This window comes from Falco punctatus, assembly GCF_963210335.1.
Source record: "Falco punctatus genome assembly, chromosome: 15".
NCBI classification, from domain to species: Eukaryota; Metazoa; Chordata; class Aves; order Falconiformes; family Falconidae; genus Falco; species Falco punctatus.
The window spans coordinates 7,762,384-7,779,107 of record NC_137595.1 but is presented as its reverse complement, the minus strand read 5'-3'; the positions used below and the strand labels follow the sequence as shown (position 1 = coordinate 7,779,107).

At 50.8% G+C, this 16,724-nt stretch overlaps 2 protein-coding genes across 2 annotated transcripts in view; one reads left to right on the top strand and one right to left on the bottom strand.

Annotated features, from left to right (window-relative positions):
• Positions 1-15,459, bottom strand: part of FGF13 (fibroblast growth factor 13) — a 330,133-nt gene extending 314,674 nt beyond the window's left edge. The window contains exon 1 of the mRNA XM_080366112.1: positions 14,672-15,459. Within this exon, the coding sequence (XP_080222238.1) occupies positions 14,672-14,798 (127 nt within the window). The 5' untranslated portion in view covers positions 14,799-15,459. The remainder of the gene's footprint in view (positions 1-14,671) is intronic.
• On the top strand, positions 5-16,233 carry F9 (coagulation factor IX; the record flags this gene model as incomplete). Its single annotated transcript, XM_080366124.1, has 8 exons — positions 5-537; positions 3,649-3,812; positions 4,158-4,182; positions 6,022-6,135; positions 7,892-8,020; positions 10,140-10,378; positions 12,598-12,715; positions 15,686-16,233. Exons 1-8 carry the CDS (start codon positions 471-473, stop codon positions 16,231-16,233), a joined length of 1,404 nt encoding a protein of 467 aa, XP_080222250.1. The 5' UTR covers positions 5-470.
• Between the last annotated feature and the right edge of the window lie 491 nt (positions 16,234-16,724).

Here is a 16,724-nt window from a genome sequence, read left to right as displayed (position 1 = left end):
TGCTCCCCTAAAGGAACCATCAGCCCCGGGGCCACCTTCAAGGGAATTGTGCTGGCTCTTTTGGATTAAATGTGGACTGTGCTGAAGCCTGTGCAAATGCTGCTGTGTACTTTCATACGGCCAACAATATCACCTGGGTAGGCATGGTAAATGCAGTGCTTCAAAGAAGTTCATGATGCTGAATTCATTTATTCTCGTGCCATGCTCAGCCCCCAAAAGTGGCAGTGATATCCTACAGCGGAGGAGATGAGCCCAAGGACTGCAGCTACCTAGCAGGTTTCTTGTACGTGGCCGTGCCCCCTCCAATAAGACCCGCGTTGCCATTTCAAGCTTCAGCAATGGCACATCTGGGGAGCTTAAATTAAAGGGTTACCCAGAGTAAATAAACAAGCACTTGCACTTTGGAACTATTGACTGAGCTCCGCCACCCGAACAATTTGTTAGCAAGAGGTTTGGGCAGTGGGAGGAAGATGGCAAACATCCTCCTTGTACTCTCCATTTGTCTTCTGGGAGCTTGTCTGGGTGCCGAAAGAACAGGTGGGTTCATTTAAAACCTGGCAAGATGTTCACTTTTGGGTGCAGGGGGTTACTGACACAGGTGAAGTGACACGGTCTGTCACTTGACGGTGGACAGCTTGTGCAGTCTCATAGGTGAGAGCTCAGAGGGATTGCTGCGTTTCGTAGCTCCTCTTTTTGAAGCTCCGGTTCTTTTCTCGGGAATGAAATAATAGTTTTTATGCTGATTTTACACAGAATGTGTTACAGGGATTAATTTTTAGAATGGATTTTTAAAAAATATATTTTGCAGCTTTTAAGCCTTCAGCGCTTGATTCAGCCATTTTAGAATGCAGGCACCCACACACAGAAGGAAAAAAAGGGGAGAGCATTGCTGGTGGAATAACATCCACACCCCTGCGTGTGCCATCACTTTGTCCTGGAGTACAAACAAGTACTCACATCCATAAATCAGTCATTGGATTCAGCACTGCGAGAACAATTCAAAGCCAAAACCAGCATGAATTTAAGACTAAGATGCAGCCAAAATTGTAGACAAGATAGAACAGCTGATGGATGTGGGCAATCACACATAGTAATGCAGGCTGTTGCTTGATTTATTTGTAGCAGCAACAGTTCCAGCAGAGGTTGGTTCACGTCCAGTGCGAGTACTTGTTTGGTGCAAGGCTGGGCTTTCTTCTTTCATTAAAACATTGCAAGTAACATGTTCAAAAAAAGAAAAAAAAAAAAAAAAAGCCTCTCTCCAAAATGTTTGCTTAGCAAGGAAAAGTGAGCAGAACTTTGTGTTGGGACCACCGCCCACCCAGGGGCACTTTCTAGAAAATACTATACTCAGCTGGCAAGCCAGGTCTGTCCCACAGCCCCTTGGCCCAGAGACCCACCTCACCCCCTCCGATGCTGGTTCAGAAGTTGGCAAGTCGCATGTGAGCACATTCGTGGTGTGAGGATGGTTTCCAGCCAGGGTGAGTACCATGCCTGTGACCCCACGGAGCCTGCAACCTTCAGTTCAAACCAAGTATCGCTTGTAAAGCAGCGTGTGGGATCAGTAAGCAACTGAGAAAGCCTAGAGGGATCTGAGGGAGGCAAAGCTGCATGCATTAAACTGAGTTCTCTCCCATTACACGGGTTAATTACAGCAGGTGCCTGGCACATCCCACTGGGAAGAGATGGAGGAGTGGGTCTAACGCGGCTGCTTCGCTTCATGCAGGGCAATGCGTGGCTGCCCCACATCGGGTTCCCCGGGCACGAAGCACGTGGAGACCCCAACAGCCTTACAAAACCAAGGAAGGCTGTTCCACCGTTCCCACCTGAAACTCTTCTGCCCAGCCTGGGGACAAGCTGGAGGCTGCAGCCCGTGCCATGGGGAGAAGGGGACAGGTCTCCAGCGAGGCTGTGCACCCCCGCAGTGCCACCATGCTCTCAGCACCTCGCTCGGCAGAGCAGGCTCGCTGGGGGATGTACATTCGTGTCCCACACATAAACCACCCTGAGCTGGGAGGGGACCAGCCACCCCACAGGGGCTGCAGCATTTGAAACAAGCCTGGCTTCTTCAGAGGCCAGTGCTTTACCCATCAACATCTACTGCCAAACAGACTAAGGTCAGGATTTTAATGCACTCCTCCTTTTTAACCAAAAACACACCAGCATGAGGAAGGCGGAGGTGCAGGCTTGCTGTACATTGCAAAAACTGTTAGTTCAGTCTGCTGCAGAGAGATCTTTAGGTGCAGGGGCTGGTTACACCATCAGCGGCATGGTGTAAATCAGAGCAATCTACCTGGGGCTCATGAGAGTTCAACAAACCTGATACTCTGCGGCTTGGGAGGGGCTGGGATCTGCTCTGCATCAAGGACAGCAGGTAGCCATGAGAAGGAGCGAGTGGCTGGTACTTGCACCTCACTCTCCTCTGCCCACCTGGCTGAGCCTGTGCTCTCCTTAACCAGCAGAGGGGCCAGAGCCACGGGTGCTGGAACCTCTTCCAGCACAGAGACCCTAGATAAGGGTCCACGTCCAGGATGGCCACCAGCAGCTCCAAGAGCTGCTCTACCGTGCCATCTGGTGACAACAGGGAATGTGGCTGCAAGTGCCAGGAGATGGTTGGGGCTTGAGGCTGGGGAGGCAAAAAAGCAGGAAGTTCCTCTGGAGGAACAATTTCTTTTTTAGAGTGGTGGGATGGGGGAAGAGTGCTTAGCAGAGGTGGGGGTCTCCGAGGGGTGGGTCAGGAGCAAACACTGGTAGGTGGCTGCCACAGGAGGGCTGCTGCTGCTGACCCTGCCGATGGGACACGTGGCCCTGCCAGGAGAGCATTCATGGTACCACCATGATGGGACTGCACGTCCTTCTGTCCCTCACCAGGCAGCCACCATGGGAAGGCTGGTGGCCACTGCAGACATCCCAGCTAGACTGTGGGTCCCTGCAGCACCAGCAGCTCTCTGCTGGTGGTGCCTGCCCAGGCGCTTGGCCAGCAAGGTGAAGGAGGATGCACACCACCTCGTTGACATGGTGTGGTCCAGGAGGTGAGGAGGGCTCATGTCACCCCTCCTGCCAGCAGGAACTGGTGGTACCCCGGCACATCGGCAAGGCTGAGGAGCAGGGAGAGAAGCAAATGGCCTGTGGCTTCCAAGGGCCATGGCTGCTTGCAGAGGCAAATGGCTTTTCACAGCCAGAACAGGCAGAGGCAGCTAAAACATGACAATTTCTGTGTCCAGCAAGACCTCACCAAGCAGCAGCATGAAAAAAACTTATTATTTCCTCCTCTCAAATAGCTTATTCTGGTCTGTGCATCTATGACAGGAGACAGTCATACCATCCGCTTTAGGGTATTTTAAGCATCAAACTTCAGTGCTCCTAATCACCCCCTCACCATCAGCCATTTCTGTCTATTGACTGCTTTGACCCTTGGCTCTCCAGATTTGATCCTCTGAATTGCACGTAAGTTAGACACCAAAGAAACCTCAAGTAGACGATAACACTCCTGAAATGCCCCTGGCCATGGGGCAATGGGGGCGGGGGGGATAAGGGGGTGAATGCAAGAACGGGGATTGCTTTCTAGAACAGAGCCGTGACAGCCCATCCCAGCTGCACCACATGATGGCACATGCTCCTCTCTAGCTCCTATTTCTTTTCAAATTGCAGTCTTCCTCGAGAGCAAAGAGGCGAGCTCGGTTCTGCACAGGCAAAGGCGAGCCAATTCAAACAGGCTGGAAGAGGTTATTCCCGGGAACCTCGAGAGAGAATGCATAGAAGAAAAATGCAGCTTTGAAGAAGCCCGAGAAGTGTTTGAAAACACAGAGAAAACAGTGAGTATCGCTGCTGCAAAACGGCAACACCTCGTTCCCCCCCGTCTGCACCTCCAGGAGCCTTTCAGGCCAGGCAGAGGGGAAGGAGAAGCGAACAGCAAGGGCAAACCTGCAGGGGCCAAAGGCAGCAGCTATCGTGCTTTATGATATCGTTATTTTGTGATCCATCAGATGGGCTGGGGAACTGCTTTAAAGGTTTGTTGGTGACCATTGGGATGACGGAGGTGGTTGTTTTCCTGCAAGTTTTTTGCTTTAGCTTTTGAGTCATCCCTTTACTGCTTCAGTCAGGCAGTGCCCAGAAATTAGAAATCGAAAGAAAATATTTTTATTTTTTTTCCTTTGCAGATGGAGTTCTGGAAAACATATATTGGTAAGAGCTGCTTTTTTCATGTTCAAATGTATAATATTCATCTCTCAGTGCATAAGTAGCATGATGTTTATTGAAGCAAATTTATTCCAGCATTCAGAAACTGCGTTATGACAGAGCTAGTCAGAGTCACGCACCCTAAATCCTGCAGCCACCCAGCCTGGGCCTCTCCCATTTGTAAACAAATTGCAACCACCAACAACAACATTTCCTTTGTTCAAGCAGGTCTTTTGAACAAACTTCAAAAACCTCACAGAACAAAACCAGTTCACGCAGACCACTGGATCCATTCAGCCCAGGTCCAGCTCTGGGCTTCTAGTTTCACCCATGGTACAGAGTAAAACCAGACAGCAAGAATTAACACCCCTCCAGCAAACAGCAAATGTTCTGTTCTCAAGCAGAGACCTCCAGTTAAGGCACAGCCTCGTGCAAGCACAGCATGAATCCCTAGAAATGCCATATTAAAGTGGAGCTTCAACGTGCTCATAGCAAATGGCTGTTTCCAATTCACACCAGTGGCCCCAAACCCTTGCTTCTCCACCATCTGCTTTCCACCATCCATTTTCTCCTTTTCAGCCTCCACCCCCAGCAGCTCCTCAGCCCCTTACCGAAAAGATTTCAGTGCCCACCAAAACAATCTGAAACTAATTTTAAGGGCCTTTCAATAAATGAACTGCTTTGTAGATTGGCAAAGCACCCAGAGCATCTCACTAAAAAGCCTTAAATAATTCAGATTATTCAGTCCAGACTATAAAATAAAAAACAAGTTACATTTTCACTGTAGGACTGTCCTCCAAAAACCCAGCTGCTGAAACTCAGCACTGCATTTGTTTCCCTGCCACTCTTCAAAAATAACAAGCACCATATATTTCCCTATCACCCAAAGTGCCTGCTTTACTGTTCCGCTTACAAGCTGCCATTCCCAACGCGTGCAGCCCGCAGGAGATCACCCCTCGCACAGCACCCAAGTGGTACCAAGCCCCGATTGCCCTCACCGGGCAGCAATAACCCCGCAGCCCCCCCCTTACATGCAAACCCCAGCACCACCCCTTAGGCAAGACACCACCGTTTTGTCCCTGTTTGCAATCTGCCTGTTGTATTCCAGCCCATTCCTGAAAGCACTGTTAGCAGCCACGCTTACTGGTGGGACACAAACAACATTCCCCTTCCTCCGTGCCTTTGCAGAACCATTTCAAAGCGCATTTCCCTGTAATTTAACGTCACTGAGTCACTCTTCCAAGGTGTTAGATCACCAGTTTTGCAATGCTGGGTATTTTTATTAAAACCTTAACTTCTGAGCTGTAGGCAACTGTGAAAATAAAAGCCCTGACATACGAAGAAAAATCTAGGCCAATTCATAGTAGCACAAGATGTAGAAAGAACGAGCGACTGAGGCTCTCAATCTAATACACGGAGAGGTCTCCGAACCCTAGTGGACAAGCCCAAACCTTCAGAGGACAAAGACAGTAGCGCTAGAATGATTCAGATTAGGAAATCCTAACTGTTCTTGAGGAAGCAAACTTTCTATCTTTGTCTAACTTTTCTAACGAGGGAGACTGAAGAGGAGTCCTGCTGAAACGGGTGGAATTAACACACAGGGGACAGGGCACCTAATCAGGACTCGGTACGAAGCACCACTGCTGACGCTACCCCGGTGCTGAGGTCGGCTGTTGTGCACTTGGGAGCCAGGATCTGACTCTATTTTCCATCACAAAGAAGGAAGGTGTGCAGTCTCTTGCTCGTCTTTGACAGGAGGCTTGCACAAAACAAGGCTCCAGTGCTTAGTCGGCACCAGCCGTGGTGGATGCTCATGTTTGTTCGTTCTCCTGTCTTCTCTCCAAGATGGAGACCAGTGCGACCCCAATCCATGCAAAAACGGAGCCGTTTGCAAGGACGCAGTAAGTTCCTATGTGTGCTGGTGCCCAGCTGGGTACGAAGGCAGAAACTGTGAGATAGGTACGTACCAGGGGCTCATCCTGTGGGTGTTCTGCCCTACTTGAAACCCCATCAGATCCAAGTGGGTGCAGAGTTCCACCCCACTAGGGGACAGTTTCAGACATATTTTGCCTTGCTGTTAGGCACTACCTAAACGTGCAAATTCAGCCTGTTGGCAACGGGATTACAGGGGGACATGCCTGGGGATACAGGAGCGGATGTCTCTGTCCTCTCCTGTCCTTGGTGGAGCCGCAGCTCCACCTCTGCTGAGTACCGAGGTGCCCGCTCTTACGCAGGGTTCAAGAGAGACACAGGCTCAAGGTCTTTTGTTTGGGCACGCTGCGGCTGCCAGTGCAAATGTTGACACAGAGACCTTCCTTTATCTCCCCAGCACAAGCCTTTCCGGGGCTGCTTGTCAATCAGGGGTGACACGCTCACCTGCTGAAAACGACAGTTTTCCACTGACCCCGATGGGGCCCCTGTGCTCTCAACCCTTCCCGTCCTTTCCCCACTCCAGGCTGGGCAGCAGGTGCTGAGCAGGGCAGGATTATCACAACCTCCTCTCAATGGCACTCTGCTAAATTCATAATTATAATTATCACTAGCAACCTTGATTCAGAAGGCAAACAAAAGGCAAATATTTTCCTGATGGGTTGAGGAGTTTATGAAAACCAAACAGCTGATAATTTAAGCAAGTGGGATATTCAGCTCTTATATTTATGATATAATCAGGGGCTGTGCGGCTCACATAATGTGCTAGACTCACTGCACTAATAAAAGATTCTCTTTCTAGTTGTGCTTCTGCTCTGGCAAGAGAGGAGTGTACGTTAAAAAGAGCATTTCAAAGCTGCATCAAATTTAAATAGTCTCATTGCAGATTTCTCGTGGAAGTGAGACAGGAGCAAAAATAGAGCTAGAAGTGAGGCGTGAAAAAGAGCTCTGTAAAAATAGTAAATGATGGTATTAAAATGGCTACAGGAAGGGAGGTGTCCTTGAGGAAGTAGGAGTGGAGTTAATCTGCTGTGAAGTTATTTGAAAACTCACTGAGAATTAAAAGGGCGTCTGCGGATTAGCGGTTTCCCACCTCCAAGAGACGGCGTTCCCACCGCAGATGAGTGTGAGGTGGGGTGGGAGAAGACACGCACAGGTCACGTGAATCTTGCTGTGCCTCAGGTCGGGACGCGTTTCATCAAACATCCTGCTGAAACGGGTCTTCCACGTCAGGCTGCAATGATTTATCGGTATGTCAGGAAGAGCTTATGGCTTTGCTTGAGGTTTTAAATCCAGAGCCCAGCAACAATCCCGGGACAAAGCCCTTCTGGAGTTCAGGGTTTGTTCCCACTTGACACAAGATGTTCTCTGCCAGCACCCACAGCAGGGCTGGATTGCTGTAAGGGCAGGGCAGGAGGAGAGCAGCACGACGGTGGGGAAATCACGTGGCTTGTAACCAAATATTTGCAGGAGTCCTTTACGGTCAGGCTGCCAGATTTCAGGCAACATGCAGCTGTTGGAGGCAGGACACTGTGCCAGGGCCAGGCAGGACCTCTCACAGGGCCATTCTTCAACCTGCCTTCTCAAAGAGGTGCCCCGTGCTCCTTCGTTATGAGCGGAGACATGATGCGGAAGGAGAACACTCCTTGCAAACAATCATCCATTTTCCATAGTCTGGGACAACCAGAGTGGGTTATAGGCTGAGCCCAAAGGCCCGAGTCCCAACAAACCTCTGACCAGTTGTATTTCAAAAGAGTTTTCACAGTTTCATTTTCATTTCTTTCAGACTTCACCTGTGCTATTAAAAACGGAGGCTGCAAGCACTTCTGCAGGCATGACCCACCGCAGAAAGTTGTGTGTTCCTGCGCTGCTGGCTATAGGCTTCATGAAGATGGAAAATCCTGTGAACCTACAGGTTGACTTTAAAGTGTTTTTAAGAGATTTGGGTGAAAGTTTCCAAGGTCTTGTCCTGGATTTAGCTACATGAACCTCACAGAAATGCAATCTCCTGTTGGAAACCAGCCCTGTTTTCCTGGTTAGCAAAAGTAAAGAGCCTGACCCTGCACTTTCCCAAGGGCAGGTGTGGGGTCAGGCTTGAAGGATGCATTTTGAACACACTTTTTTTAGCCTAGTTGGATGGAGAAGGAGGGGAGTCGTCCAGGAATTTGTTCACAAGGCAAATGCTCATTTCAGATGGCTGCTCGCACAGGCACCTCTCCCACCTGCAGCTGCCTTATATTTCTAGATACGGATCAGTGGTTTTCTGGAGGCAGAAACGTGATATGCACCTACACCAGCATACACACTGGTGTCCAGCCAGCCAGAGCTCACTCCTGTGTTCTTCCAATAGGAGCCACTATTTAGTTACTGATCCTACATAGAGGATGCTCGGGGCTTTTTCAGAAAAAGACAATCTTTCTTATTGTAAATACTCCTGATTGTCGGTTTGATGGCTGGCCCTTACTCACTGTCTTATAATTACCTGAGCTGGATGGCAACAAGTGAAGCTTTGTGGTGATGCGGTCCTCCCAACAGTGTGCATCTGCACACAAAGACCCTCAGCAGGAACTAGGCTGTGTGGTTTAGCTGTGGTATTGAGTGGGGTGGAAGGGAAATGTATTGCTTGAGGCTGCAACTTCATAAAGGGCTAAAAAATAGGTGGTTCCTGTTACATTCCCCAACTTCACCTCACTCCTGGGCTATTACAACACCTCTAACTACACCAACACGTGCAATCCCAACCCACTGCAGCACGGCAGGTTAATTGGGCATCAACATCTCAGAAGCACATCTGGCAGAGGAAAGAGGCGATCGAGTCGAGAAATATTTTGCCATCTAAGGTCAATTTAACATTTGATGCTATCACAGTTCTAACACCTGAGAGTAACAGATTTGCACACCTAAGCTAGCATGCAGGCACCTGCACAGGTGAGTTAGTTTCTGAAGGTCTGATAACTACAGCCAAGGACAATTCCAGCTCCTGAAAGTGCTGACTTCCAGCAACCAGTGTAGGAAGTATCTTAGGCTGGGAGTCCTGTTAATGGAGATCATTAAGAGCTCAAGCCTGTGTTGCCCAACATGCTGTATCACTTTCACTGGACCAGAAAGTTTTACTGTTAGCAATAAGATCATCTTTCAGGTTGGGTAATTGTCCTTCCTGCAAAAGCTTAGCTTTTGTTGGCTCTGAAACATTCATTTCCTAGCCTAACCTCACACCTCACGGATAGCACTTTCCATCACTCAACACTTATTTAAGCCCTATTCCTAAAGTGGACTGTATTAAAAAGAAAAAAAAAAAAATCTCAGCAGGCCACACTTACATCTGATTTTACACTGATGTTTGTTTGCACAGTGCTGTCAAAAGCTTTTCAGATGAAAGACAATGCCTGATGCTATTTACTATTTCAACTACCACTATCAGCAGGCATTCAGCGCACACTGCGTAGGAGACAAACGGGAAGAGCTCATCTGAAATGAGCCTACAGATGAGATCTTCATTAACAGAGAAAATCTACAACTCTAGAGTTTATTAATGTTTTCCTCACCTTGGTGCCAAGCAGGATTATCTGTACAATTGGCAGATATTACTTCCTGCCCTCTCCCAGCTGGACTTTTATTGTTCTGGAGTTCCTTGCTGTAGAAATGTCAGCCAAAGGCTCGGCTGTCCTCCACAGCAAGCCTCCCAGGTATGCAGCTCCGCATCCCGTGAGATAAAGGCACAGCTGCACTGTCCTGTCGGACGTGCACTCTCGCACAAGCTTTATTCTTTTTAAAAGCTGTTCAGATGTCATTTCTAAAGCCCAGAAACAATTCCTGCTTTTGCTGCTCTTATACATTACCTGCACTGCAGCTCAAAGGCACAGACATCTGTTTGCATCAGAACACACAGTCGGCGCATGGCCCTGCGTGTTCCGTACCGGTCCCAAAATAGGCAGCTGAGACAAGGCAACGTTTGCCTCCTCACTGCTCCTTTGATTGCTGTAACCCTCAGCATGATACGCAGCCAGTCGTAACCGTGACTGTTTCTCCCCCAGTGCCGTATCCCTGTGGAAAGATCACAGCTCCTGAAGCGAAGAGCAAGCTCACCCGAGCCATAAACACCTTTGAGCACTGGAACATCACCACCGATAATGACGACGATGCTCATGACGAGGTGCTCGATAACGTCACAGAAACCAGCACCGCCGCCACCACGAAAATCACACCGATAATTAAGACGGGCACCAGGGTTGTTGGTGGCTCAGACAGCATGAGAGGCGAGGTGCCTTGGCAGGTACTGGCCATTTCTGCAGCTCCCCTGTCACCCCAGCAATCGCGCTCTCTATTCATTTCCTTCTGAATGCAAGACCATGTTACTTCTACACACCCACAGCCCATCTCTAAGGTTAGTTTAGCAATTGTTCTCAAGTCTAACAGGAGCACCGCTTTATTCAGTTCACAGTTTTATGCCACAGCAACAAAACCTGCCTGGCTGGGGGTCTATGTGGCAAAAAAGCCAGCAGTCAGACCACAGCAGCTTTAGCTGGTGGGGCACAAAGGACCCAGTTTTGAGCTATAGCAACAGATCGCCCAGTAGTCCATGAATTTACCATGATTAAGCTGAAGGCTGAAGGGGTCGAGCTTTGCAAGGAGCAATGCAGATCATTTTTTAGCTCCATCAGTTGCAACAGATCCATGATAATTCATACCGACAAAGGATCTGTCCTTGTATGACTTCTACCGAATCCAGCCGCTCTTTCTTTATCCAACTTGCAACATCCTAGTCATCTCTGCCTCACCAAGAATGACATCAGAGGCGAGGGGGGGCTGCAAAGAAACCTCCTCCAGCCCACCATGCTGCAAGTACTTTAAAATTATTGTCAAAAGAAAAGTTAGCTCCTAGCTTGGATCTTTTTCAAAGTCATCTACTGCCCTTAAATTCTACTCTGGCTTCAGCAGGCACAGAAATCTCAGTGGCTTGAGAGTGTGAAGTAATAAATCCAGATGAGGTTTTAGAAATGGCAAATCTCTTTCAGTTGCAAGCTCTGGCACAGACCGGCACTGGTGATGTCAACGAAAAGCTGCCCGCACAGGGACGTAAATGCCCATTCACGCAGATCAGCCAATCCTTCTGCATCTGCTGAGGGAGCGAAACAGTGAGCAGGGTGTATGTAGAAAGGTCAGGAGCAGCCATCTGCCCTCCATTTCGGAGCTAAAAAAGCCAGCAATGTGCTGGGGACATACACGGCCACCAGAAGCAGCAGCAGGAGGTTTGTTGGGAGGTCATGTTTTGTGTCTGAAAGGAAGAGGCCGTACCACTGCCCTAGCCGCGCAGAGTTTTCTGGCACAGCCTTTTGTGGGACAAACCGTAAGTGATGCTGGCACCCACCATGCATTCACAGAGAGTCAAGAGGAGAACCAGAAAATTAAATAAGAGAAATTGGTATCCATAAAAAAAAGTAAATTCACACGTTACAAGTTCGGCTAGTTGGCTGTGCTCACAGAGACCTTTACCTCCCTAGGCACCCTCCGAAAAAGATGTGGTTGCCCTTTTGCCAGCTGGCAAACGAAGATGCTCAACATGCTGGGACCCAGGCAACAGCCAGGAGGGGTGCTCCCTTCCCCACGGGGTTCAGGGTGGTTGTGGAGCTCAGATCCCAGTGATGGGTCTTATGAACCATGTCTCTGGTGGCTCCGCAGGCAGCCTCGCACCTGCAGGCATGTGTGGGCACTGGGCTCTGTGGCGCAGCAGCCCCTGGCAGCCTGCGCTGCCCTCCCGGGGACGGTGGCATGGGCTGGGGCAGAGCCCATGTGGGACTCCATGGAGGGGGGTGGCTGCAGGCACAGAGGCACTTATTGCCATGGGGGAGCTTCATCCTCTGCGTTATGGACGCTGACCTCCTTAAAGTGCAGCCGGCTCTGCCCAACGAGGCATCAAACGAGTAAATACGTGAGAAGTATAAGGCAGACAGACGGCGATGAGCCACATCATGTGAAAGGAACAAAACGGGTGAATTATAAAGAAAACCTTCTTTGAAACACAATCCTCCGAGCCAGCTGATCAATTTAATTAGAAGTTTTAGCATAAGGGATGTCCTGGGTTGTGCTCCATAAGTGCTGAGGCAGTTAGATGGCCAAATGAAATGGGTAGTTGAGATTTTGTCCCTAGCTAACTAGTTAAGATTAGTCACCAGCAAAACAGTTTTAGGATGCATGGGCAGAAGTGGTTATATTTCAGACGCTTTGAGTTTTATGTGGAGGTTTATGCCCTCCCAGCCTGGCAGCAAAGGGAGAAGCTCAGCGGGGCAATAATACACGTGCGGGGCAGTGTTGGCCACCCTCTGCGGCAGGTGGAGAGGCAGGCACTCCCTGAGGAGCAGCATCTCAGGCAGCACTGGGTCTGTACAGCCTAAAAGTAGCCTTGTCCTACAGCCAAACAAAACCCCTGCATCTCACTTCTCTTCCCTGCCTATTTAACAAACCCACAGGTATGATTTCCTTCTGCTCCCACAGGTTTATCTGGTGGACAGCCAGGGCGTGGGCTTCTGCGGCGCATCCATCATCAACGAGAAATGGGTACTGACGGCGGCGCACTGCCTGCAGCCAGGCGACGATGTCACCGCTGTGGCAGGTGAGACCCTCGGGCAGCGCGGGTGAGGGATGCGGGCAGGGCTAGCACTGGCCAGGCACAGGGCACTGCACAGAGCCCTGGAACCCATGCCACCATGATGGGCAGCAGCGTGGCATGAGTTGCTTTGAGGCACCGAGGCCCCAGTTGCAGATGGCAGCATTTCAGCAGCCTGGTCCCCTGCAGGTACCACCACCTCTGGTGGGAGCGGTGAGCTGGGTCTGTCCTTGCTCCCAAAACCACGGAGCTGCCGGACCACGTTGCAGACGGAGCTCAACCTGACCACAGGCAAGCACACCTGAGCCAGAGAAGACCCCAGGCTGCTTAAAAATCTGTTGAGTTCAGCTGAGATGCCGCTTCATGAGCTCGTGTGATGGATTTTTATCTCTGCTGGCCATGCAGGATTTCTGCTCTTCTTGGGGGTCACGCTAAGTTTTCACACAACTCTCGGAGAATGAATCTGTGTGGCTGGCGCAAGAGGGGCACCAGCAACCTGACTAGCTCCTTGCAAGGAGAAGATGACTACTTTTGCTTCTAACTTCTTTAGAAGTAAAAAGAATTTATGGACTGAAGTAGACAAATGGGGCTGGCATGCAGGAAAGCATGCTTTTACAGTAGGGTCTCTGGGGACTTAGGCAGGGGCAGTGTGGCCAGACTGCACAGCAAGTGTTACTGCTACTTTACAGTACAAATGTTAACTCTGCTTGAAAAACGGGTTTTCCCCCCTGACTCTTGGAACCCAGCTGTTCCAGACTGCCCACTAGGCAGCCTGCTGATAACAGCATGGCACCTTGGCAACCATCGTGGTGCCACATTTCACAGCTGTGGCAGAATCAGCTTCTCCAAGTTATTTGTTTCCCCTTGTATGAGTATCGAGTGTAGGAAGGTTACACCGGTAGCTACAGGAGGGGAACACTGACATGGTTAGTAATTGCCACAAGCAGCGCCGAGAGGAGGCATGGAAGAATCATGCCTTCTGTTTAAATGCTATGAAATGTATTAGTGGCAAAAATGACATTCTACCTGAACCTCCAAGCGCTGAGTTCATGTCTACAGAAACAAGCTCATCAGGAGGGCTCCAGCTGCGTCTTCATCTTCCGCGTTACTGCAGCTGAGCTCCTGGGTGTGCCTGGCCAGACCCTGGGGACCCAGTGCCATGGGGCTGGGCACCACCTGCCCCGTGCTGGCAGGACAACGCTCACAGCTTGCACACAGCATTTTTTGCTATCTACTTTCAGGTGGTTTTGCTGGAAAGCCCAGCACAAAGCCCAGCCTTGCACCTGCTAACATGAGAAAGTACATGCCCAGCGCAAAAAGAATCTCCCTCCAGAAAACCACATTCCCACCTGGCAGAGGTTTTGCATTTGCTGCACCTGCATGCAAACTGTCCCTCCTTTCAGGCTCTCTCCTGCTTGTCACCCACCCTCTCCATTTAGGATGCGTTACCAGCCAAGTCCCCTTGCACTACCTTCCCACTGCTCTGCAGCACTGCTGGGCTTCCAGGGCAGGATTTTGGACAGGCAGCAAGTCAAGAAAGCAAAACACATTTTTTCAGGGCTTCAGGGACTATTGAATTTGTGCCTGTGCTATGTACAACATCCAAGTCCTTTACGTCCATTCACGCTCAATGTTCAGCTTTGTACGTAGAACCCTGGGAGGCCCAGAAACTGATAGCAGGGGGCGGAAGAAGCATTCCCCTTCCCTGTCCTTCTTTGCCTCTCCACTTCAACCCCTGAAGCATATTTTCAGATCCCCAGCAATAGTAAGCAGCCGTAGCATAAGAAAAACCTTCTGAAAGTCTCCCCCACATCTGTCTCGCACTTACACTGGAGAAGCACAGCCTGCGAGGCAGCTGACGTTCACACTCCGCTGCAAAGAAACCCTCACAGAGCACATCAGCCACCAAAGCTGCCTCTGCCAGGCACCAGCATTAAACGTGAACACAGAAAGCTGCCTCACCTCTCTCGCTGGGCTCCGTGCTGCTCCTCGCAGGCAGACGCAGCAGACACAGGACACTGCCAGGGCCAGGAACGCTGCAGATATTGTTTAGAGGAGATCGTATATTCTGGAGATTACAGCAAAGCATGTAGAAATACCGCAGCAGGGGTTAAACGCGCCCTGTGTCTCTTGGGCTGCAAGAAAGCAAGGGGGGAAAGTCATCCTGCTCTTGAGCCTTCAGCACAACCAGTTCACAGGCAGGAGAGGGAATTCGGCTACAGGCAGAGCCAGGCGCTGCCCATTTGCCAACCCAAGAGCAGAGAACATTTTCCCTTCCCTCTACCTGTTACACAAGCCGGAGGAGAGGTAATAGGCTGCCAGCAACTCAATCACAGGAGCCTGAGGCTGCCAGCAGCACCCTGCATCATGAGCAGCTGAGCCTCCCGCGTGCGACAGGCACCCAGGGGCACCTGGGAGCACTGGGGGGGGGGGGGGGGGGGGGAGGGGGGGCATTTGTAGCCCTCTGCACTGCATTCTGCATTCTGCCCCATGGTTGTGTGGTTTTATAATAGAGAAGTTGGGTTTCTTTCCACCAATAAAGGACTTATTTTAAACAAAGATTTTCAGTTTGAGAGGCTTTCCCTCCTTTGATGCAAGGGCAACATCCCCTTACATCTCTTTGAGGGTGCTCAGTCCCAAAACAGCCACGCTGTTCCTAAGCTTGGCTAAACCATCTGGACCTTTGGCACTTGACTGGCCGGTGTGTGCCTGGTGTCACACCTTGGGGTTCAGGTTCTGCCATCTACTGCAGGGACCCAGCAGATGCTGCTGTGGGGGAACCTCTGACACCCCTTGACAAGGAGCAAGCAGCCTTGCCAGCACCAGGCTCAGAGCAGCCTGCAGGCTGGGGCACACAGTGCTCATCCCTTTGCAACCACCTGGTGTGGCTGGTATCGCATCGGGGTGGCATCCTGAGGGCACGGCCGCTGGTCTGGCCACAGAGGGGTCCAGCCCAAGCCACGTGTGTCTCCACAGGTGAATACAACACCAACGAGGAAGACAACACGGAGCAGCGGCGTAAAGTGGTGAAAATCCTTCCCCACCCCACGTACAACGCCACCATCAACAAGCACCACAATGACATTGCCCTCCTGGAGCTGGACCAGCCACTCAGCTTCAACAGCTATGTCACCCCCATCTGCCTCGGCAGCCGGGAGTTCACCAACACCCTGCTGAAGCACGGGATGGGGACGGTGAGCGGCTGGGGCAGCACGCTCTTCCGTGGCCGGCCGGCCACCATCCTCCAGATCCTCAAGGTGCCCTTTGTTGACCGGCCAACCTGCCTCAAGAGCACCTCCACCACCATCCTGCAGAACATGTTCTGTGCAGGCTTCCCAGCCGGGGGCAGTGACACCTGCGGGGGTGACAGTGGAGGTCCCTACACCACCGAGATTGAGGGCACCTGGTTTCTCACGGGGATCACCAGCTGGGGCGAGGAATGTGCCAAGCCAGGTAAATACGGCATCTACACCAGGGTCTCCAAGTACCTGAAGTGGATAAAGGAAATCACGAGGCTTACCTAACCCACGGGAGGTTACGCCACGCTGGGGTTCGGACTGATTCATTGAAGAGAGACCACAGCAATCTATGTGGTTTTTCTCAGAAATCATTGCAATTTAATAAACATTTCTAAACGAACCGATTTCTGCTCTTGGGAGGCAAAAGTTGAGAGAATACCATGGAAATGTGGTAATAAGGAAATAAAAAGCCCTTTTAATTACCCGCGACTACATTCCTGAACACACCGGCACTGCCGAGATGGTGTGAGTCCCCAAATCCCAAAGGCAGGGGCTGCTGCGGATGAGCTGGGGCATGGTTCACACGTGGCCCGGGCCAGCGTGCCACCAGCATTGCCCACGGCTGCTGCACAGCACCACAGGCGAGGGGAGCCCAGCAGGCGCTGGGTGCCTTGGGCACCGGCATCCAGCTGCGGCCTCTGCAGCAGAAGCGCAGGAGGGAGGTGAGCACGCGGAGCATCGCACCCCCAGTGCTCTCATCCAGGCGTCTTCACGTG